This window comes from Ranitomeya variabilis, chromosome 4, assembly GCF_051348905.1.
Source record: "Ranitomeya variabilis isolate aRanVar5 chromosome 4, aRanVar5.hap1, whole genome shotgun sequence".
NCBI classification, from domain to species: domain Eukaryota; kingdom Metazoa; phylum Chordata; class Amphibia; order Anura; family Dendrobatidae; genus Ranitomeya; species Ranitomeya variabilis.
Genome location: NC_135235.1, coordinates 602,325,858 through 602,349,573, shown reverse-complemented (window position 1 = coordinate 602,349,573; position 23,716 = coordinate 602,325,858). Strand labels below are relative to the sequence as shown.

At 42.7% G+C, this 23,716-nt stretch overlaps 1 protein-coding gene across 7 annotated transcripts in view; it reads right to left on the bottom strand.

Annotated features, from left to right (window-relative positions):
• Window positions 1-259: 259 nt before the first annotated feature.
• The window catches only part of EYA2 (EYA transcriptional coactivator and phosphatase 2), a 186,554-nt gene continuing 163,097 nt past the window's right edge, over window positions 260-23,716 (bottom strand). For all 7 annotated transcript variants that reach the window (XM_077253258.1, XM_077253255.1, XM_077253256.1 and 4 more), the window contains 7 exons: window positions 11,726-11,815; window positions 5,537-5,595; window positions 5,177-5,337; window positions 4,145-4,259; window positions 2,975-3,096; window positions 2,730-2,830; window positions 260-866 (listed from right to left, as the gene is read on the bottom strand). In XM_077253258.1, coding sequence (XP_077109373.1) covers window positions 786-866; window positions 2,730-2,830; window positions 2,975-3,096; window positions 4,145-4,259; window positions 5,177-5,337; window positions 5,537-5,595; window positions 11,726-11,815 — 729 coding nt within the window. In that variant the 3' untranslated portion in view covers window positions 260-785. The remainder of the gene's footprint in view (window positions 867-2,729; window positions 2,831-2,974; window positions 3,097-4,144; window positions 4,260-5,176; window positions 5,338-5,536; window positions 5,596-11,725; window positions 11,816-23,716) is intronic.

Genomic DNA, 23,716 nt, shown 5'->3' with positions numbered 1-23,716 from the left:
AACTTCAATTACCATTTCATCGATGCAGGATATATATTTTTTTTTTGCCGCTGGACAATTCTTTTAGGTAAACTGAAGAAAAATCCTCGAGCAATTTGATGACCTTTTTGCTACATTATAGCATCGTAGCTTTAACAATTGTGATTCCCACATGTGAGATATTGCGGGCCGACAGGACTGATCATACGTCACAGCGGATGAACCAACGAGGCATCAATGGTGGAAATGGAAAATAATAAGGACACTAAGGACGCAATTTGCCCCAAAATGTAAACATTTTTCCTTTTTTTTTTCTTTTTTATTGAACGCCTTTCATCCAGGACGACGTTCTGCCTTATATAGAAAAACCATATCCGGCCGCAGACGGAGTGTTGCAGACACATGCAGAGTCCACGTCCCAGCGACAAGTGGAAAACAGAATGTTATAGTCATCAACCAAAACTAATGTACAAGACGTACCGCTCCCCGGGAATTATTAAATAAAATCCATGTGACCCCGCCTGCCGCCACTGACAAAAGGAGCGCAAGTACAAGACAACGATATGAGACAAGTCTATAAATTAGACAAAAAAAAAAAAATCAATCATCCTTTGTCCATCATGTCCGGTGGGTCACTGAGTAGTGGAGGGAGTCAGAGCGGCCTTATCCGTGCCTGGAACAAGTCTCTTGTGCTTATAAATTGTCCGGGTTGGGTATAAGCCTCCAGGCAGCTCCAGCATTCAGGGCATTGATGGCCCTAGGCACCTGTGCTGGACATCCACAGTCAGCTGAGTGTCCATGTCGTGCTACAAATATTCCAGCTCCAGGGCATGTCGCAAGGCCTCCAGGTCAGCGTGGCAGGAGATCCGCCAGAATGGCATGTTGTGCTGCCGCAGAAAGAAAAAGCAAAAGTAAGAAAGGAATTATTACAAGATGGAGACAAAGCAGCGAGTCCCCGGATATCAGTTGTTTTTTTTTTTCCTGTAGAACAGAGCAGGAATGTGTCTTTTAGGCCATGTTGACCAGTGCAAAAACATTGCTTTATTTCAGCACCAAAATATGCAATGTCAATTTGTTCTGAATATGGTGTTTCTATAGATTTTTATTTGTTTTATGCATTTTTGGTGTGGATTTGTGATGCTTGTAATTTGTTATTTTCTGGGCAGAAATGTATTGTTTCCGTCTCCCTATAAGAATCTAAAAGAAAAAAAAAAAAAACAATCGGTGGAAGGGAGTTTTTATCAAATCGCATCAACTTTGCTTTAATTGTTAAGTTCAGCACATTTAAGGCCTCATTCAGGAGTCAGTTTTTAACGCATGGTACACGCACCGATTACAAGTCTATGGGGCTGTTCACTGTTTTTCATGGACAGTGCGTCTGCAAAAAAAAATTACAGGGACATGTCCGTTTTTGTTCAGAGTCACGGATCAAAATCACTCACACGAGTCACAAATGAAAATGAAATCACGGACAAACAAATACGGACAATACAAATGGAAATCACGGACAGCACAGGGATGGCATCGGTGTACGATCCGTATGCTGTCTGCGATTACCTGATTAAGGCCGGGGTCACACTTGCGAGTGCAATGCGAGAATCTCACGCTAGACTCTCATCAATACCCGGCGCTGCCGCCGGCACTCTGGACCGGAGCATGCGTCTGCATGTATGTCTATGCAGCTGAACGCTCCGGTCCCGAGAGCCGGGTATTGATGTGAGAGACTCGCGCGTGTTACTCGCAAGTGTGACCCCGGCCTAATATATAAAATGAGCTTTCTAAATTTATTTATTATTATTCCATATATGAAAATCATTGATGAAACTCTGATGGAAAATACTAGTCAAACACTGATTAAAAACCCCCTTGTACCTTTTTTTTTTGCGTACGTGAAAAATGACAGACATCTCCATGAGGCCTTTTGCAGAGTTTAAACTATGCAGGAATGAAGCATTCGGGTCTGTTCACACATTGCATTTTTTTCTTGCAGAAAAAACGCACCGTTTTACAGTACCAGCAAAGTGAGTGAGATTTCTGAAATCTCATGCTGCTTATTTTTTCCTTGAACTACCAACGCTTTTTCTCAAATCTGCATCATGTGAATTCTGTTAGCATTCTTGCAGCTTTTTTCACCCATCTAAATGAATGGGGGGAAGAAAATGCAAGAACGACTCACATAAAAATCTATGTATTTTAAATAGTGCTTTTCCTGCCAACACTCAATTTGTGCGCATGGCCTTAAAGTAGGTTTTTGGATGCTATTTAGATCTATAAAAACCCCATGTACTGTTCATTTACTTTATTTTTTTTGCTTTGTTTTCCGATGGATCTAAACTTGACACCGTGCAGACATCTGGTTCATGTTTGGATCTGTCTGTGCTGCTGCGTCTACATCTTTTTAGGGGGTCAGACTGTAGCCACTCTTACACCATTCGCCACAATAAACCTAATCTGTGTCCTGACATAAAGCTGTCAGTCTTCTGATCTGTAGGAAGCGATCAGAGTCCTTGAACCCTTCACACTGGGGGTGACTGCAGTAACAGTCTCCTCTGTGTCCAGCTCGGGAGCACTGAATACAGCGGCTGCTCCTGTCTGGAAATTACTCTGTAGGAAGCGGTTGTTATCAGGGGACATAGAGTAAAGCAGGGGATTTGCTGGAGGAAATTGCTCTGGAAACAACTATACAGACAGAACTAGATTATTAAGTTTCAGGCTGCGGTTAGATCTGGTGTTGGGGGGGGGCATCTTACCTTTTTTGCCGCTTGTTCCTCCTCCACGCCATCTCCGATTACGACATACACAGCTTTCCTCCCGAACCTCTGCATTATTCTCTCAAAGCAGCACTCTTTCCCTGCACAGACAGACATCTCATCATATTACAGTGAGAGAGGGGCCCAAATAATGTGACCACTAAGTATAGACCCGAGGAGCCTTTCCCCCGAGTGCTGGGCCCTGACAGGCTGGAACTGGGCGGCTCCGCATAGGCGGAACATACCTGTCTTTGTTGCACTGTAAATGTTTTCAATGGGGAAGACAGTGCCCAACCCATAGAGAAGGACTTTGGCGATGGCTGGGATGAGTTGGGTTGTGGTGACCAGCACGTTCACACAGTTCGGCCTGAAGATGGAAGCAAAAATGAAAAACAAGTGTGAGAGTTGAGACTATAAAGCAAAATTCACAAGGGCGTAGAAAAGAAAAATGTCCAATTTTCAGCAGTTATTAAAATTTACAAAACCAAATACAGTTTGCTATATTAAAAGGGTTGTCCATTACTTTAATATTGATGACATCCTTAGGACGGGATGACAACCAACAGCATATATCATCCGAGAGAATCTGTCCAATTATGCTAATCCAACTCTGATCAGAGCTTGAGCAGAGTGTGATCCGATTTTCCCGGATGAGGAGAAGACGGAAAAAAAAAAGTCTCCATCTTCTCCATTGTGTCAGATGTCGTCCGAGTCCAGTCTGATGATTTCCATAAACTCATTGACTTGCATGGCCGAGTGTGACCTGATAATGGGACAGTGATGACAATATCTGTAAAGTGCTGTGGAATTAATGGCGCTATATAAACGAGTAAAATAAATAAGTTATGGTGCTGCACAGCATTGCATAGTGGCAACGTCCTGGCACATCCGACCCCTATCAATGGGAATGAATAGGGGTGGATGTGAAACCCCACTGTGGCCTCTTAGCAGCTGATGTAGCTGTGATATTCCTCTCGGCAACTAAGCACATTCGGCCACCGCTGGCAGCGGGAGCATCTGATTGGTGGGTGTGCGACACCCGACACTACCACCGATCTGGTATTAATGACCTATCCTAAGGATGTCAATAGAAAAAAATATACCGAATTGCAATGTATCAGTAAAAACCAGATGCTATGCAGTTGATCCGATTGTTTTTTTTGTGAATCCATAGACATGAATATATGAGTGTCATCCGAAATATGCTTGATTTTTTTTGGCGGACATTTGGTCTGTGAAAAAAATCACACTCAACTCAACAGCCCTATTGGAAAACATTGGTCCGAGTATTATCGGGTTTTTTTTATGGACCTAAAATATATATTTTTGGGACCTAAAATATGGCGCCTATGGGGGTGATTACACGGAGGGAAGTGCTCATGTGCAGATTATGGTCATTTGTTTTCCCCTCTCACCTTGAATGGATAAGATTCAGAGCCTTGAGCGCATGTGTTAGCCACAAATCAGTCAGTGCCTCCATCTCTGCCCGTAACTGCAGCCACGTCTCTCTTTTGGGGGTTCCAATGAGACCTGAAATTATAGAAACCCCCCAATAATTACAATGCTCTTCAGCAAATTTAGGGGTGAGCGTCCTGTTAGTATCATTACCTTGTAGCCCCTAAAAAAAAAAGTGTTTAATTTAAAATGTGTTTTATTTTGTAGTCAGGGAGGTCACCGCTGGTTATATGGTCAGTGGAGGAGCTCACGACGCAGGGAACACACTCATGCCCAATAAAAGCCACTTCATGGGAGAATTAATGCCACTTAACCCCTTCTTGTACCCCATCAAGCTGATGTCCGCTCCTGAGCTTCATAGCAAATGGGGGATGATGTCAGAATTGCTCTTTACAAGAAGTCGCTAAATTGAGTTTTTTGGCCTGAAGTTTAATGTGAACCCGAGATAAATTAAAGGAGCTGACGCGCTTCAGTCACGAGGCAGAGCATTACACAAGATTCTGGAGGTTTTTAGAAATCGGCAGAAATAATTAAACGCGATAAACGACTGCGGCAACAAATAAGATCAATCTGTGAAAATGCTCATAATCTTATTACTGTCACACAATGAGATCAGAGTTGGAGATAAATGTTCGAGAACCACGCTGGGACAGGGCAGACGACGCTGATGTTAACCCTCACCGCTTAAAGCGGGATACATTTATGATAGAGAAAGTCCAATAAGGTGAAGGGGGAAATGCAACAGAAGAGAAAATACGGAAACTGATAATTCTGTCTCTTTGGTCGGGATCCTGGACCCACGTGTACCACTTGTATCCGCCCCAGTCCAGCTTCAATGGGCAAATTCTGGCTCCTCAATCAATGACCGAGTGCCGCCATCTCTGCTCTCCCCTAGGTTTATGGGAGTACAGTGACATCACATATATATTATCAGAGGGGCTATATGGTGAATGATGCAATGACTCCAGCCCGATGCTCTTTGTGTCACCCACCTCCAACATTGTTCTTGTAGGTGCTGTACATCTCCTTCACTCTTCTGTAACGAAAAGCCAACTTTCTCATCCAGTCAACTCCCCCATGGACCCCAGATCCCAGACAGAGATTTGCTCCTGCGGCCGAGCTGTGAAAACCATCTGCTGCAAAGTTGTATGTGCTGTGAGTGGGCGAGACAAGAGAAGGGTGGGGGTCAGCGCTACGAAAAGACTACTACTACCAAAATCATATTACATTAGGAGCACAGCAGTGGTGTCTAAACTATATTATCACCGCTAATTTATGCTGACACTGAGCTCATCCTCCACGCTGTAAACACCAGGCATCCTCAACAACTGTATCTGGGACTGGTTCATTACCTCAGGTCCTGACCATTGTCATCCGAGGAGACGTCATCTATGTGAATCTGGTCACATTCCTAAAAGCAGAAAAAAAATTGAGTGTAAAGCACAAAAGACCTAAAAAAGCAAGAAATGAAAAATGAGAAATATGGAGAATCTATAGCAGGAAGTGATTTGTGCTGCGTATGTGGGGGATTCACTGACCAAATGTTGGAGGGGATGTGATGGCCACTGCGCTCACCACCCTGCATTATACATAGATGTTGGTTGCACGCACCCGGCTTCCGCTCCATCCTGGCGGCTGCATTATGTAAGCAGAAAGGTATTTGTGTGGACTGGAATCTGCTTTTCTCATTTTTGATGGAATTGTTACATGGATGTGCGACACCAGCAACGATCACATATCCGGGTTAATAAAACACCGTGATACTTGGGGAGACGCTACCTCATAACCCACCGCCTGGCACTATCATATTACCAAGCTAAATAAGGTTGCGGTCAAAGTCCTCCGTCATCAGGTTGTTGTAGCAAGAACTGAAAGTCGGGGGAATTATCAATAAAACCTACGGAAATTGAAAGAATGGTGCCCCCGGAAGGAAAGACAACGTAAGCATTCTGCAATTATCCAGCGCTCACTGAAGTATAAGGCCACGTTCACACTTTCAGTATTTGGTCAGTATTTTACACCAGTATTTGTAAGCCAAAACCAGGAGTGCAAGTAAAGAACACTTGCTGTGCACATGTATCGTCTTTTTTTTCAACAGCTTCAGGCTTCCAAACGCAATTAAAGTGTTAAAAGGAATGATCGGTCCGTCCTTCTGCCAGCTTGAAGCTACTACTATGTTAAATACGAAACAAAACGGTGGAGCAAAAAGTGTGAATAGAAGCGCTTCAGGGAAAACACAGTCTTCGTTTTTCTGTAGGGTCTTCTGCTTCAAAATCTATGGGTTTTCCAGTTTCTATAAGAATTTGTGAATACATTTCCTTAAGGATATGTGTATACTGAGTCTTTTTGCTGCAGAAACTTCAAAGTTTGACTAGTTTTGAGTTTTTGAAGGTTATTTCGAGAGCCTAATTTTCTTCTCCAAAAATTCCTTAAAAATAACTTACTTTGTATATACCCTAAGGATATGTTCACATGTGGCAATTTTTCAGTATTTCTTATCTGCATTGAAAGCCAAAGTGGAAGGATATGTCTGGGCAAGAAAAACGGAAATTACATCTATGGGAGGAAAAGAGCTAAGCAAAAGCATGTGTGAAAGAGACTGCACATGAGTCAACAGTGTGATGCAGCAGCAAAAAGGCAAACAAAGTTCTAGGATGTATTAAGAGAAGCATAGAGTCTAGATCACGTGAAGTAATTATCCCCTCTACTCCTCCTTGGTCAGGCATAATCTGAAATACTGTGTACAGTTCTGGGCACCACATTTTTAAAAAGACATTGAAAAACTGGAGCAAGTTCAGAGAAGAGCTACCAGGATGGTGAGTGGACTGCAAAGTATGTCCTACGCGGAACGGTTAAAGGATTGGGGAATGTTTAGCATGCAAAAAAGAAGGCTAATAGAAGACTTAATAGCTGTCTACAAATATCTGAAGGGCTGTCATAGTGTAGAGGGATCTTCCTTATTCTCATTTGCACATGGAAACACGAGAAGCAATGGAATAAAACTGAAAGGGAGAAGACACAGATTAGATATTAGAAAAACCTTTTTGACAGTGAGGCTGATCAATGAGTGATACAGGCTGCCACGAGAAATGGTGAGTTCTCCTTCAATGGAAGTGTTCACACAGAGGCTGGATCTGTCTGAGATGGTTTAGTGAATCCTGCGCTGCATTAAGCAGGGGGTTGGAAATCATGACCCTGGAGTGGACCTCTATCAGTCAATGATTCTATGTGTGTTTTTGTCGCTTTTGTTTACTGCATTTTTGGCAGCGTTTTCACTTGTGTTTTTCATTTATTTGAATGGGTGAAAAGCACTGCAAAAATATTGGAAGAATCAACATGTTGCGTCTTAGCAAAAAACATAGCAGGGCTCAAAATATGTATGGAAAAAAAACACACCCTATGATGTGTGCATGAGATTTTAGAAATCTTCTTGATTATGCTGCTACTGTAAAACACTGCATATTTTACGCACCAGATATGCTGTGTTAACAAACCTTTAGGGTATGTGCGCACGTTGCTGATTCTATTGCGGATTTTTCAGAGCAGATTCTGCAGATTCCGCAGGTAAAATGACCTGCGTTTTACGTGCGGATTCCCTGCGGGTTTTCTGCAGATTTTGTGCGGATTTCGCCTGCGTTTTTACACCTGCGAATTCCTGTAGTGGAATACGTGTAAAACGCTGCGGATTCCTTACAAAGAATTGACATGCTGCGGAAAATAAACCACTGTGTTTCTGCGCAGAATTTTCCACAGCATGTGCACAGCGGATTTGGTTTTCCATAGGTTTACATGGCACTGTACACCGCATGGAAAACTGCTGCGGATCCGCAGTGCCAAATCCGCTGCAGATCTGCAGCCAAATCCGCAACATGTGCACACACCCTAAAACTATGTGTGCATGAGGCGTTTTTGGGAGCAGAAACTAAACTGAAACTCTCTAAATTCTCCTCCAAATCTCAAAACTCTTCAAAAACTGAATTTCCGCTTAGTGAAAACTCAGCAAAGAGACTCAAAAACGCCTAAAGCAGTAGCTGGTTTTGTAATATCTGAATGTAAAGCATATCACAGACAGAAAACAGACTTTTAAGATGGGGAAAATATTGGACATTAGTAAATAAGACTGGCTAACCTGAGACGACTGTAACCCCATTTCAATGTCAGGAAAATTCCACCATTTTTCCCAGACAATGTGCCAAAGTGAAGAAAGTGGCCAATCTTGCCAGTCGCCGCTGTGTCTATATATGTGTCCACGGGATGGCGCTGCTCTACTGGCGGGTAATGTGAAATATGTAAGACTTTCTACATGGCTGTACAGGATAATGTGTAAACCTGATTCCCCCATAATTGAATAAAGGGAACGCACTGGTCGTTATTGAGTTTCGCCGCTCACAGCTGTTTGTTTGAGGAATCTTAACTCCCTGTTTATCAGATCTTCCCTGCAATCACATTAGATGCGGAAACAGTGGTAACTCCTTCCACGCCAGAACGATCTACAGTCCCGGAAATATGGGACGCAACATACATTGATTGAAAAGATCCAGAAAAATGTAAAAATTTTTCGCAAAGCGCCATCCGACCTTGTGTGCAATTAATTCTCCTCACACTTGCTGTTAATTGGCACGATCCCTCAATCCGCTGGAAATCCTATTTCCACACGTTGTTACAGCATCAGCCCACACATCTGTGGATCCGCTCTTGTGTGATGCAGGTACTTGGCAGTGGGATATGTCTGCGGGGCAGATGTCTGGAGAATGCCTTAGAAAAACTTGTGTCGCCACGTGGTGGCGCTCCCTACTCGCACAGACGTCTTTGATTGGGACCTCGGGTCTGGCAAGTAGGATTCTGGATTACACGCTGGCACCAAGCAAAAAAGCCACAGGTCTAAACCAGACGAATAATTCAAGTGATGTAAAGTTTACTCCCTACAAGTGCCAGGAGTTAAAGGTCTCAAGATTGGAGATAAGAAAAGTTGTGAACCTTGTTTCAAAGTTTTGAAAAGTGTCTTAAAGAAAATTAGTCTCCAAATTGCACCAAAATTTTGGCGGAACAAAGAGAAAAATGTTTAAGTTGTCTAAAAAGATACAGACAATTAATCACGGTGATAAAATTCGGGCAGTTTCTGCCTGCTTTAGTTTTTACCTCCCTTTTTTTGCAGAAGTCGCCATGTTGCGTCGCTCGAATCAATTGCGCCAAACAGACGTCAACATTTTGGCAGCCCGAAATACAAATATTAGGATATAGGACACTGGAACGTGAAGTCACAATGTACAATTAGAAAAAAAATTAAAGAATAAAGGGTGGAGGGGAGGGGTGTAAAGATTTATTTCCTAAAATGAATAATCCAACCCCAGAGCGATTTTCTTGGTTCTGCTCCCAGTGAGCACAGCTCCTGCATCGGGAATACGGGGTAAATGCATAAACAGACAACATGCGGGAGAACGAGGCCGAAGGATGTGTGCGGAGAGGACGCTGCCAGCTGCTGGCCGGGGATCTGGTCTTTGTGGTCAGATGTCCAATGAATTGCAAAAGTTTCCGGATAATTTTTTTTTTTAAATCTGGAATTAATTATCATCTTAAAAACAAGTAGCGGTGAAGGTTTTGGGGGATTTCTGGTCACTTCGTGTAAATTGTCTGTGCCTTTATTTAAAGAATGGGAAGATCACACAGAGGACAATCACTTCATTTCAATGGGTCTTAAAGGTTTTTTTTTTTGTTTTGAATTAATACAGGTGCGGACATATCATTGGTGCAACCTGTGTAGCCGCATAGGTACCCAGGAGGTAAGGGGGCCACTACCACCTCCAAAACATGTGCGTTGCGATAAGTTATTGGATGGCAAGGGGCCTTATATGGTTTTTACACAGGGGCCTCTTCCACCTGTGGATTAATAATAATGCCATAGTAAAAGCATAAAGTGATTGACTTTAATTATACGCTCATTATGGATCGGACCCCTTCCCCACCGATGCTGTAGAGGAATCAATGATCCCACAATGAACTCTGACCCCCGGCAGGAAGTTGCAGTATGATTACCAAAAAGAAGGAAAATTAGGAAATGATTTGGTGGAAATGGACGCGGCAGGAAGGACGGGATTGCGTCCGTGTTGTTTCAGCGCTGGGTAAACATCAGGTTAATTGGCGAGTGAATCCCTGTGTCTGTGCAGATGGAGCAGACTAAGACTTTTCACCTGTACAAGTCATTAACCTTCATTTCCCACAATTAGATGAGCAGACGTCCTTTCCACCCTCATGTTAGCAAGGTGTGTAATCAAATATATATGATGAGCAGATGCCTCGGAAAAGCACAGATCCCTCACCCCGACAATCTGACAAGCCCGCTAATATTGCTTGTGACTCTGGGAAAAGGTCAGGCGTTAATAATAGCATTAGAATAGTTAATAAAAAAAACCCTTTAAATTTAAAGGGTCATCGTTATTTCAATTTATATTTCATAAATCAATAATACACATGAAAATAAGCACCTTTGTAATATATCTTATCAGAGAAATCTGCTTCTTGCTCCTCCTGGACTGATTAATCATCTGTCTTCAGTGACTAACGATTTTCCCATTACTGAGATTGGAGATGACAGTTGTGCTCATAAGATTCTATGGAGGAGGGAGGAGCTAGTAGCAAAGACAAACATTCTACGGCAAGTACTCCTGATATGGTAGTTACAGTTCTCCATAGAACTTTATAAGCACCAACTGCCATCTCCTATCTCAGTAATGGAGAAATACGTATTCACTGAACACAGATTTTACCCATGAACTGAGAATTTTGAGAATGAAAGATCAGTCAAGAAAGAGAAAGAAGCGGATTTCTCTGATAAGAAATATTACAAAGCTTCTTAGTTTCATGTCCACTATTAATTAATTTAGAAAAAATTAAAACAACAGACTTTTTAACATTGTCTTTCTGGTAAAATAGTCCTATCACAGTTTAGGTGATAAATGTATGATCACTGGGGGTCTGACTGCTAGGACCCCCTCCGATTCTTAGAAAAGGATTTCCATTGTTTGCTGTTTTAAAGGAGCCATTGTAAACACGTGTGACCACAGCTCTATTGACTTCAACGGGCCAAATGGAAATAGGTGTTCTGTCAGTCCCATAGACTTGAATTGGGTAGTAATTTACACATGTGCACTACTATTCTGTTCATTCAGAGACATTTGGGATCTCAGCTCTAATAATTAGTTCTTATAATCAGTGGGGGACCCATCAGTTGGACCCCCAGCAATCATCTCCTACTCAGAATACAGGCAATACATTTAGTGGGAAAATCCTTTTAGACTCGTCTTGAATTTATCACACACAATTAGAGGTCACAATGTTATATGATTTATATGAAACTTGTTTTTATTTTGTACTGCTGTATGGTTGTCCAGATGTAGCCTGTAATGTATTGATAGAGGTTTTAATCCTGGTTGTCACAATTAAAATTTTTTTTTTCATCTTTCCCCCCTCTATATATTTGTAACGATGATCCTCAGCGTATATCATGTAATAACTTTAATAATGTTGGGACTGGGGACACTCACCTCCAGGTCATTGAAGAACAGATGAGTGTCCGCAAGGTTGAAGATCATCTCCTCCATCATGAGACCGACCCGCACTGATGTGGTTGTATCCTGGGAGGAAAAAAAGACATAGGTGAAGAAGTCATCAGCATATAACAAAACAAAGATGAGGATAGTCATCAGCACATAAGACATAAGGTACCGTTACACTAAACGACTTACCAACGATCACGACCAGCGATATGACCTGGCCGTGATCGTTGGTAAGTCGTTGTGTGGTCGCTGGGGAGCTGTCACACAGACAGCTCTCTCCAGCGACCAACGATCAGGGGAACGACTTCGGCATCGTTGAAACTGTCTTCAACGATGCCGAAGTCCCCCTGCAGCACCCGGGTAACCAGGGTAAACATCGGGTTATTAAGTACAGGGCCGCGCTTAGTAACCCGATATTTACCCTGGTTACCATTGTAAAAGTTAAAAAAAAAACAGTACATACTCACATTCTGATGTCTGTCACGTCCCCCGCCGGCGTCCACAGGGTTAAAACTGCTTTCGGCAGGAGCGCTGGTAATGCACGCGCTGCTGCCGAGAGCTTCCCTGCACTGAATGTGTCAGCGCCGGCCGTAAAGCAGAGCACAGCGGTGACGTCACCGCTGTGCTCTGCTTTACGGCCGGCGCTGACACAGTCAACCCTGTGGACGCCCGGGGACGTGACAGACATCAGAATGTGAGTATGTACTGTTTTTTTTTAAACTTTTACAATGGTAACCAGGGTAAATATCGGGTTACTAAGCGCGGCCCTGCACTTAGTAACCCGATATTTACCCTGGTTACAAGTGAACACATCGCCGATCCAGCGCTGACAGCGGGTGATCAGCGACCAAAAAAAAGGTCCTGATCATTCCCATCGACCTCCCAGCAGGGGCCTGATCGTTGGTCGCTGTCACACATAACGAGATCGTTAGTGGGATCGTTGCTTACGTCACCAAAAGCGTGACGTTGCAACGATATCGTTAACGATATCGTTATGTGTGACTCAGCCTATAGGTGAGGATAGTTGTTAGCACATAACACATAGGTGAAGATAGTTGTTCGCACATAAGACATAGGTGAGGATAGTCGTTAGCACACAACAAGACATAGGTAAAGATAGTCATCAGCAAACAACAAGACATAAGTGATGATACTCATTATATGCACATAAGTCATAAAGGAGAATAAAGAGCAAAACAGAGACCATAAATTAAAAGCTGCAAGGGGATCCTGTACCCATGTTTGAGGGCCCAATGGAGAACAAGAGGAGGGGACGCTCCAAACTGAGCAAAACAATAAAAAAACCAGAGCAATACGTCCAATAAGTGATGTATAAAAAGGTACAAGTTTATTACGTAAACATGACATATATATATATATACAGACACACAGTGGGTAAGGTAAGTATTTAGACCCCTTTAAATTTTTCACTCTTTGTTTCATTGCAGCCATTTGGTAAATTCAAAAAAGTTCATTTTTTTTCACATTAAATATACGGTACACTCTGCACCCCATCTTTACTGAAAAAAAACAGAAGTGTAGATTTTTTGCCAATTTAATAAAAAAGAAAAACTGAAATATCACATGGTCATAAGTATTCAGACCCTTTGTTCAGACACTCATATCTAAGTCACATGCTGACTGTAAGGATTAGCGGAACTCCTAGGGTGAACCCGGTAGCCCACGGCAACGAAACTCCTCAGGGTGAGCTGACCTGGTAGACCACCCCCTATACAGGAAGTGTCAGGGGCAGGCCAAAAGGAGACTATCGCCGTGGATGCTGATACCCAGGGACAGGATGAAGGAGAAGCACTAGGGGAAGGAGAAGAGAAAGGTGGCGGAAGCTGGAGGTACCAGGGGAGACTGAACTGGCACAGGAAGAGGGAGATGGAGGGAGAACACACTGGAGGCTGGGAGAAACGGAATAAAGTGGAAATAGACACGGTAGGACTGTGGGCAAAAAGGGACAAAAGAGAGGGAATCTATGAAGGAGAGCATAGGGCAGGGAGTCAGGAAGTATACAGAACAGACTGATGGAGAAACTATGCAAGCTCAGAGAGGAGAGGGACCCGAGTCTAACGTGAAGTACAATAGATAAGCAGGCAAAGGTCAGAGGAAGAGGCAAGCTAATAAAGGAAGCGTACCTTGAACTTCCGGGTCAGGAAGCCACCGGCATTTAAGAAAAGGAGGACCGAAGAGAGAGAAGGGCAACCAGTGGAAGTACGCGTGCGCTGCTGGAGCCGGAGGAAGGAGTGCGCATGTGCCGCCGCCGGGAACCAAGAGCCGGCGAGGAGACCGGAAGTGAGGAGTCCAAGCAGCAAGCAGACGGGCCAGGAGCACGCAGGAGCGGACGGACATGCCGGGAGCCAGAGGAGGACCTAGCCGAAGCAGCAGCAAAGGAAGAAGCGCACCAGGACAGGTAAGTATGCTGCGAAGGAGATGGAGGTGCGGCAGGCGTGACATTGACCATTTCCTTGTGATCCTCCTTGAGATGGTTCTACTCCTTCATTGGAGTCCCGCTGTGTTTAATTAAGCTGATAGGACTTGATTTGGAAAGGCACACACCTGTCTATATAAGACCTCACAGCTCTCAGTGCATGTCAGACCAAATGAGAATCATAAGGTCAAAGGGACTGGCCAAGAAACTCAGAGACAGAATTGTGGCAAGGCACCGATCTGGCCAAGGGTACAACAGAATTTCTGCAGTACTCGCCATCCATTCAAACTGAGCAGTCGTGGGAGAAGAGCCTTGGTGAGAGAGGTAAAGAAGAACCTCAAGATCACTGTGGCTGAGCTCTAGAGATGCAGTAGGGAGATGGAGGAAAGTTCCACAAAGTCAACTATCACTGCAGCCCTCCACCAGTCGGGCTTTTATGGTAGAGTGGCCCAACGGAAGCTTCTCCTCAGTGCTAGACATATGAAAGCCAGCATAGTTTGCTAAAACACACGAAGGACTCCCAGACTATGAGAAATCAGATTCTCTGGTCTGATGAGACGAAGGTAGACCTTTTTGGTGATAATTCTAAGCAGTATGTGTGGAGAAAACCAAGCACTGCTCATCAACTGCCCAATACAATCCCAACAGTGAAACGTGGTGGCAACATCATGCTATGGGGGTGTTTTTCAGCTGCAGGGACATGATGACTGGTTGCCATTGAAGGAAACATGAATGTGGCCAAGTACAGAGATATCCTGGATGAAAAACTCTTCCAGAGTGCTCTGAACCTCAGACTTGGCCGAAGGCTCACCTTCCAACAAGACAATGACCCTAAGCACACAGCTAAAATAACAAAGGAGTGGCTTCAGAACAACTCTGTGACCATTCTTGATTAGCCCAGCCAGAGGCCTGACCTAAACCCAATTGAGCATCTCTGGAGAGACCTGAAAATGGCTGTCCACCAACGTTCACCATCCAACCTGACGGAACTGGAGAGGATCTGCAAAGAAGAATGGCAGAGGATCCCCAAATCCAGGTGTGAAAAACTTGTTGCATCATTCCCAAGAAGACTCATGGCTGTACTAGCTCAAAAGGGTGCTTCTACTCAATATTGAGCCAAGGGTCTGAATACTTATGACCATGTGATATTTCAGTTTTTCTTTTTTAATAAATTTACAAAAATTACTAAATTTCTGTTTTTTCAGTCAAGATGAGGTGCAGAGTGTACATTAATGAGAAAAAAATGAACTTTTTTGAATGTACCAAATGACTGCAGTGAAACAAAGAGTGAAAAATTTAAAGGGGTCTGAATACTTTCCGAGTATATTCGCTCATCACTATTAAGTATATAATTCCACATGTGTTAATTCATAGTTTTGATGCCTTGAGTGTGAATTTACAATTTTCATAGTCATGAAAATAAAGAAAAATCTTTAAATATATAAAAATTGTACGTATCTCACTCCAGTCTTTGGCTGAATTAAAGTTTTGGGCAGATTTTTTTTTTTTTGCTGTACACTAACGTGACCTATTTTAAATGGTTTTGTGTTAAATAGTTGCAAAAAGGACAAAAGGCAAAAATAAAGAGCATTGTTGATGATGTGCAAAATTTATGAACCGTCTACGCCATTTTGAAGAATCTGGCTCCATAAAAAGTCAACGAATACCACCAGACAAAACATGAAAAGGACCTTAAAAAACCTTGCAGATGCTGAATTGTGGCCACTGTTCTTAAAGTACCAGTTCTTCATTATCTGCAGAATATGGAACAGCTGCTGCGAGAAAATCATATTCCCCAGTCCTGATAAATCCAGGTAGAAGTGGCGCTCCTTGTAAATGTGGCTGACCTATGAGGGGTTCTATTAGTTTTTGTGGTCTCAGCTTCATGTGTGGCCACAGTATATAAACTCCTCAGCGTGAATCCCCCCACAGACTGCGCCCCACGGCTGGGGGGGTCAACAGAGGAGGATCTGAGTGCGTTTCAATCAACTCTGTGGCGGTGGCGTCTCTTCTGTATGGTAACCTAATTATTACGCATTCTTGGCGCAGTGAATGTTAATTAGAGAAGGATGCTTGTGGTTTCAGCATATGGATGAGTCACAGAGGCTGCAGGTTCTGGGGACGAAGGGTCCTGTGGGGGTCTCATCATTTTGACCCTTCAGATTTACAAGTTATTATAAGATTACGATTCATTGAATTCTGAACAAACATTTTCCATCCAGATTTAACTTTTCTAGATTATTTTTTCTCTCCCTGCATGTATATATTTTACTATAAGTCTCCGACACTAGAGCTGTAAAGCGGTAAGTTTCTTTGCTATTGATGACAAATGTAAGTAAAATATGGGGGGACATGTCCTTGGGGGCCCCTCCAATTCTGACGCACGCCCGCCTCTCCCCCAATGTTCAGACTTGCTGTCTGTGAGCGGCTTCCAGTAAACCTGCGTCTCGTTGTCTGGATTCTCTCCTGTTTACTTATGTTCCAATTACTCTGACATTCAAGAGGCGAGGACAATGCGGATACGAGTCCACACGTTAGAGGCTTTTGTAAGTATTTCATGAGAGCCGCCCCCCCTGTCTATTCTGCTGCCAACTACCTGTTGAGAATGTGCGCAAATAATGACACTGCCACAAGGATGAAGGTATTAATTATGTGTATTTATTAAATCAGACCGCTATTCTGTGGAGCTTATCTACCGGAGATGTCAGCCAAGGGTTAGAGACGGATTAAGAGACAATCAGCAGCTTTCTCTGCGCTGCACCCCCTCCTCCGCCTTGTGGTTTTACCTGCACAAATAGAAAGTGCTGCAAATATCAGACAACGCCGTCCCTTTAATTGCACTTAATTACTTAGGAACTCGCAGGCATCAGACTTGTTCTGCTGGGTGTGGAACACGTCTAGATCAATAGTCACCAACCTTTCTGGTTGATGTGGAACTACAACTACCAGCAAGCCATGCTTGTAGGGAAATATCATGCTTGGAGTCATACCTTTACAACAGGCAAAGAGTCACAGGATAGAGACCACTGATCTAGAACATTTATTGTCCCACAAATCAGCAATTGCTGTGTCCTTCATTGTATCGTCACTATTTCTTGTATTACTTCTACATAAAATACCTGAAGTCATCCTCATCAGTCTGGCAAAACTGAAGGGCAATCAAGTTGGCTGCTACTACAGCTCCAAAATTAGGTGTCTTTTATTTGTCCATTATTTCTACAAAGCTCCTCAATTATTCAACCTGCGCCGATCTAGCGGTGCTGACAGATCAGTCTCTAACTTTCAACGCTCTTCAGGATCACATCCCTCCTGGCAGCTTTCAGACATCTCCCTTATCCACCAAATTTTGCTCTAATTGTTTCTTTGTTTGTTACCCATGTAGCAAAAAATTTAATTTCCGATTTTCTGAAGAGTTTTACAATTCCACTGACTAACATTATCAGTCTATACTGTAAGTGTGTGCTGTGTGCAGAGAGTCCAGTGTATTCTTACCTGCATCCAGTTTCTAAGCGCTATTGTGGAGAAGCCTATCACAAGCAGAAGGCAGAAAATATGTGTTGAAACTGCATTATATGAGATATTACAAGACTCTGTAGTGTGAAGATACACATTATACAGACACCACAATGTGAGTCATCAGGTTGAGCAGAACTATGTCTCTGATATATCACTGTTGCCTTTAGATATTACTAAAATAAAGTGAACTGTAGTGAGACTCAACCCCTTCAGGTAAGACAGAGGCATTGTGGGAAATGTAGTTTGCACTAGGGGAACCATAGTAGAGGGGAAGAAGGGATCAAAGTGACAGACAACCTACACATAAACTAAAACAGGTGCACACAAGTCAAACACAACATCATCTACACAATTCTTTAATTATGCTTTTACTGCACTAACAAAAAAAATTACTAAAGTGTCTTTTTAAAGAGGACCTGTCACTTGTTAAAAAACTTGCGTCAAATGCCTTGTAGAAATCCCTAAGATACCCTGATTATGCTGTTCTTTTTTGTTTTGTGCTGCCTCACTCCATTGTGGAGATATTCACATTTGTCATTTTTAGAGCGCCATATGTGAAATCTCTGCTGACCAAGCAGTCTAGCAGTCTGAGACGCTGTTGAGTTGTGATTGGCATGGTCTAGGAAGGAGGCGTGAAAGTGCACACCCCAGAGAAGACTTTGAAGAATCGCACAATGCATTGTAAGAAGAGATTTCACATAATGCGCTTCAAAAGCAACAAATGTAAATATTTCTGCAGTGGAGGGAGGCAGTGTAAAACAGAAAAGAGCGGCAGAATCAAGGGGAGGTCGGGATTTTGACAAGATATTTGACTCAATTTTTCTGAGCAAGCAACTGGTCGTCTTTAACATGGATTTCAGTAACATGAATGCTGCCATATGTGACAGGTACTATCTAGCCTCACAACATGTTTATGAGGACTGGGTTCATGTGTTGCAGCCACATGACTATACAGTTCCATGGCAGATAGTTGCAGGACCTTTCAAAATTAGGCGTCTTTCAGTTTTGGTCAAGTAATAAAACTGTGCAAATATGCCTTCATGCTTTAGGCTGCAAAATATTATTTGAACACAGAACAAAAGCTTGAAATGTTACTATTATTTTATCATTCTCTTTGATAAAATATCCTGTAGGACCAGCATTCTGAGGCCCTGTGAGGACACTGTGACGCCCGTGGTGGTCGCAGGGCTGTGAGGTTGGGATGCATGTAAATTTATGCAATATGTTCATAGTCTGCCATGGTGGCTCCATCGCTGACCGGCTGTAAATTTCTTACCATTAATTCAGTGCAGACACTATAATTTATGACTACCCCAAATCTTACAAAGAAGTTGAAGCGGGGAGGCCAAGGATAAGATTTCCCATGGATTTATACCGCGGCATGAACTCCAAATATTCCTTAAAAAGCATAATTAATAAAAAAGGGAGAGAAGTTGTTGCCTTTTTGGAGCCGCGCTTGCATTTTTTTGAGTTTGGTCCCAGTTTTGGAGAAGTGCTTTTTGATTGAGTTCAGAGGATTTTGCCTTTGCGCTGCCCATTAAAACACACGCACACATAAAGTTGACTGACATCTGTGGAGTGTGGGGCCGCCAGCCTCTTGCCAAGAGATAATTTCACTGGATGTTTATGGGACAGCGAGCCCTGGGACATCACTGACACCCGACTAATGCACTCTGGCAGGTAATGTTTGACTTTTAGAGCTGGCGGACGGCCAGGAGAATACTTTAGTGCCGCGGCGGTGAAGGAACATGTCGCAACCCGTGGCATTCTCACAGTGTAAAGAACCACTTGTGGCTCCTCCACACTTTGGTGTGATGAGGGCGATAAGCGGGGTAAGTAAATGTACTGAATGAATCAAGATGACATCAGGCTCTTACATGGGGGATCATATATGCAGCGCTCTAGGGTCTACCATCCTGACTGCTACACTGGTATCATGGACCGTACATACGTGAAGATAAATAAATAAATATATATATATATATATATATATATATATATATATATATACACACACACACACACACACACACACACACACACACACACACACACACACACACTACCCATAGGTATGACAGGTGCTCTCCTGAAGGAACAGGGTGTCCTTAAAATCTCTAACGTAATAATTAATGACTTTCAGATACTTTTGTCTCCTCCTTATAAAAGTCATAACTTAGGTTTCTTATCTTACTTATTATTTTTCCCATCAATTTTATTTTTTAGGCAGAATGAATTGTTAATTTCGATGTCATCATTTTGGATACATCTCAAATAACTTTTATTATTATTTGTTTTTCTTTCAGATTTATTGTAACAGCGTTCACTGTGCTGTAACCATATTATATTTGCTTTATTCCGTGGAGCCTTACGAATATCAAAAGACCAACCTTTTTTTTTTACATTTTCTGAACATATCTTTTTTGTGCATTTTGGAACCCATAATATTTTTGCTTTTCACATGGATAGAGGTTTATAATTTTTTTTGTGCATTTTTATTTTTAACGTAATAAAGAATTTTTTTTTAGGGATAAAGGATTTCTGTTAATTTCTGTTCATTTTTTTCAACAACTCAAATTTTTTATTTTTCAGTCTCAAAAATGTATATGAACCTGCAATCACCTAATAGACAGACCAGGAGGTCTCAAGATGATCTTGTGGTCCTTTTCAAATAGAGAGGTGCTCCATAGCTTGGAGTCATGGGATGGTAATAATGATGCATTTGGGCTGGGATGTAAGAATTTTGCAGCCGCTCATGCTACGTCCTCAATGGCCTATTAGAACTGCATTAGATATGTGTAGTATATAGTAAACGTGTATAAGCACTGAACTTTAAGGCTTTATTGATACTTCCGGTTTTTGCACACAAGTGCTATCAGTATTTTTCATGGATAGGACTTGTACCTGTGATTGTCTATAGGGATATTCTCATGTCTGTCATTTTCCACTGAGACATGTCCGATTTTGACCAGAGTGTTGGATCACAATTGGTATTGCAAGTCTATGGGTCTTTGAAAAAACTGGACAGCAATCGGATGCTATTTGACTGCGGCCCAATTTTCAAGGAGTGCGAAATGAGAAAAGAAAAGAGATTTTTTTTTTCATGTACGAGAAAAACTGATGACCCTCGGACCCAACTCTGATGACACTTGGATGAAGCTCTGGCCGAAAAAAAAGATTTGATCCATTTTTCTTGTACGTAAACAAAAATGGACGTCTGAAAGAGGCCTTAGGGCAAAATTATAATCTGTCTGTGAAGAACGGCCTCAATGTCTCTCGACGTAAGAGCAGAAACCCTTCATGGTCCTGGCATCTGCGGGGAGCGGGTTAATGGCAGGTGTCACTCCCATTGTCCTCCTCCGCTCAGGTAACCAGCTCATGATGAGAGGATTAACTGCAATGTTTTCCATCCTCTCTGGAGATAAGAAGTGAGCACACAAAGAATGGCCGCAGAGACAGGCGTGGGAACACGATCACCTGGTTATTCACTCACATCATAGACGAGACAAAAATCTGCAAATTCCAATAGAAGTGTGAACAGACTGTAAAACTAGATTGGGTAGATTGTGAGATCCTAGGTTCAGAGGCCGATGTGAAAGGTGGAATATCTTGCAACACAAAATAATCAATGGTTTCCAACATATGGCATTCCAATTATTGTGAAACTACAACTTTCAGCATTCCCAAACAATTATTGGCTGGAGAGCCTGCTGTCATCAATCCAAGCACCATGGATTTTCTGTTATCAATTGTACCAAAAGGTCTCATGGTCATGGGCCATTATTGTCACACTTGGGTCTAATTCAATATTGCATTTCTGCCTATTTTTTTGTGTGCACCAAACCCATCTTTCCATCTGTGCCTTCTTATATATATATATTTCCATCTGTGCCTTCTTATATATGCGCTCACCTTTGATTTTCTTTTTTTAGTTCGCCACTTTGGACGAGGATTAAGATTTGCAGATGTTTTCACTTGATTCGTTATTTGTGACTTTTCGAAATGTTGCAAAATTAATCAAAAATGTACTCCAGCCCTCTCTACCCACCACGTAGTACTTTTATATACACCAGCAATTTTGTATTTGGAAAAAGGGGACTTTTGGCTCTAAAAAGTCACAAAAAAATGGTAAAAATAAAAAAAAGACAAATTTTCACTTTGCGCAAAAGATTCAGGAACCGTTTGTGCCTTTTTGATGAATTTAGCATGAAAAAACATAATTGAAGATTACAATATAAAAAAGAGCCTTGTGCCCTGTTTATTAGATTGCTGTTTACTAATTCTCTCCTTCGCTGTCCTTTTGCCCCGGGGTGGGGATGATGGCGTGTAGATCCTCTGGGAATGTGAGTACAGAACTTGCCAAACCGAGTGCCTATTATTCCCTCTCCAAAAGCCCATAAAATAATGGAGAGGTTCAGGATGTGTAGCCTGCTGTTTAATGCCTGGAGGAATGATCCAGGTATGCCGGGAGGGAACGGGGGCCGCACTCTTATCCGTGACCAAAACTCTATTTATAAAGCACAAAAGCCGCCCGGTTCTTCAAATCAGCAATTTGCCGTGCGCTCTCAGCCGACACTTAAATCACACTTATTAATCTTAAGAGCCCCATGGAATATAATTGAAAGGTACCGAGAGTAAGTGGGGAGGACGGGACAGCCAAGAGACCGGCTGAGTGCTTCTCTTGGCATCGAGCAAATAAAGGGGTTATTCCATCAATTATTCTCATACCAAAAGTCCAAAAATGCTTGTAAAAGCCACTGGCTAGGAATCTGTAGTGATTCTAGAGTCAAAAAAGACCACTATCACCACATGTACTACTATTGTGTGCAGCAAGAAAATGTCACAAATCTGTGTAATCAGAAGGAGAATGGCAAACACTGTTCTATATTATGGTCCATACAATTAATATGGTGGATCAATCTCTTTAACGGTTAAATAATGGCGTAACAGGAGAAATAACTATAAGGGCTCGAGCTGTATTGTCAGTCCAAGTGCAATCCGACAAAACATAGGATCGCACTTGGACCAATGTAATTTTATGGGTCCAATTTTTTCCTGAGACAGAGCCAGTCTGAAGAAAAGTCGCTGCATGCCCAAGTTCGATCTGATATTTGGATCGCACTCGGCCATGAAAGTCAATGATTCTGTGGAAACCATGGGACTGCACTGGGATGACATCAGATTTCTACTGACTGACAGAATGGAGAAGATGGAGAATTTTTTTTATCCATCTCCACTTTGTCAGAGAGAATCGATCAAACTCTGATCAAACTCTGATCAAACTCTAGCATCATAGACCCGATTCTCTCGGGTGAGAAATATATGATTGGGTGATCTTAGCCTAAAGGTACCTTCACACGAAACGACATTATAACGATATCGCTAGCAATCCGTGACGTTGCAGCGTCCTCGCTAGCGATATCGTTTCGTTTGACACGCAGCAGCGATCAGGATCCTGCTGTGATGTCGCTGGTCGCTGAATAAAGTCCAGAACTTTATTTGGTCGTCCGATCGCTGTGTATCGTTGTGTTTGAAAGCAAAAGCAACGATACCAGCGATATTTTACACTGGTAACCAGGGTAAACATCGGGTTACTAAGCGCAGGGCCGCGCTTAGTTACCCGATGTTTACCCTGGTTACTAGCGTAAAATGTAAAAAAAACAAACAGCACATACTCACATTGCGTCCCCTGCAGTCTGCTTCCTCCTCTGACTCAGCGCCGCAAAGTGAAAGTGAAAGCAGCACAGCGGTGACGTCACCGCTCTGCTCTCACTGTACGGCGCTCAGTCAGTCAGGAAGTGGACGCAGGGGGACGTGAATGTAAGTATGTGCTGTTTGTTTTTTTTAGATTTTACGCTGGTAACCAGGGTAAACATCGGGTTACTAAGCGCGGCCCTGCGCTTAGTTACCCGATGTTTACCCTGGTTACCAGGGGACCTCGGCATAGTTGATCGCTGGAGAGCAGTCTGTGTGACAGCTCTCCAGCGACCAAACAGCGACGCTGCAGCGATCGACATCGTTGTCGC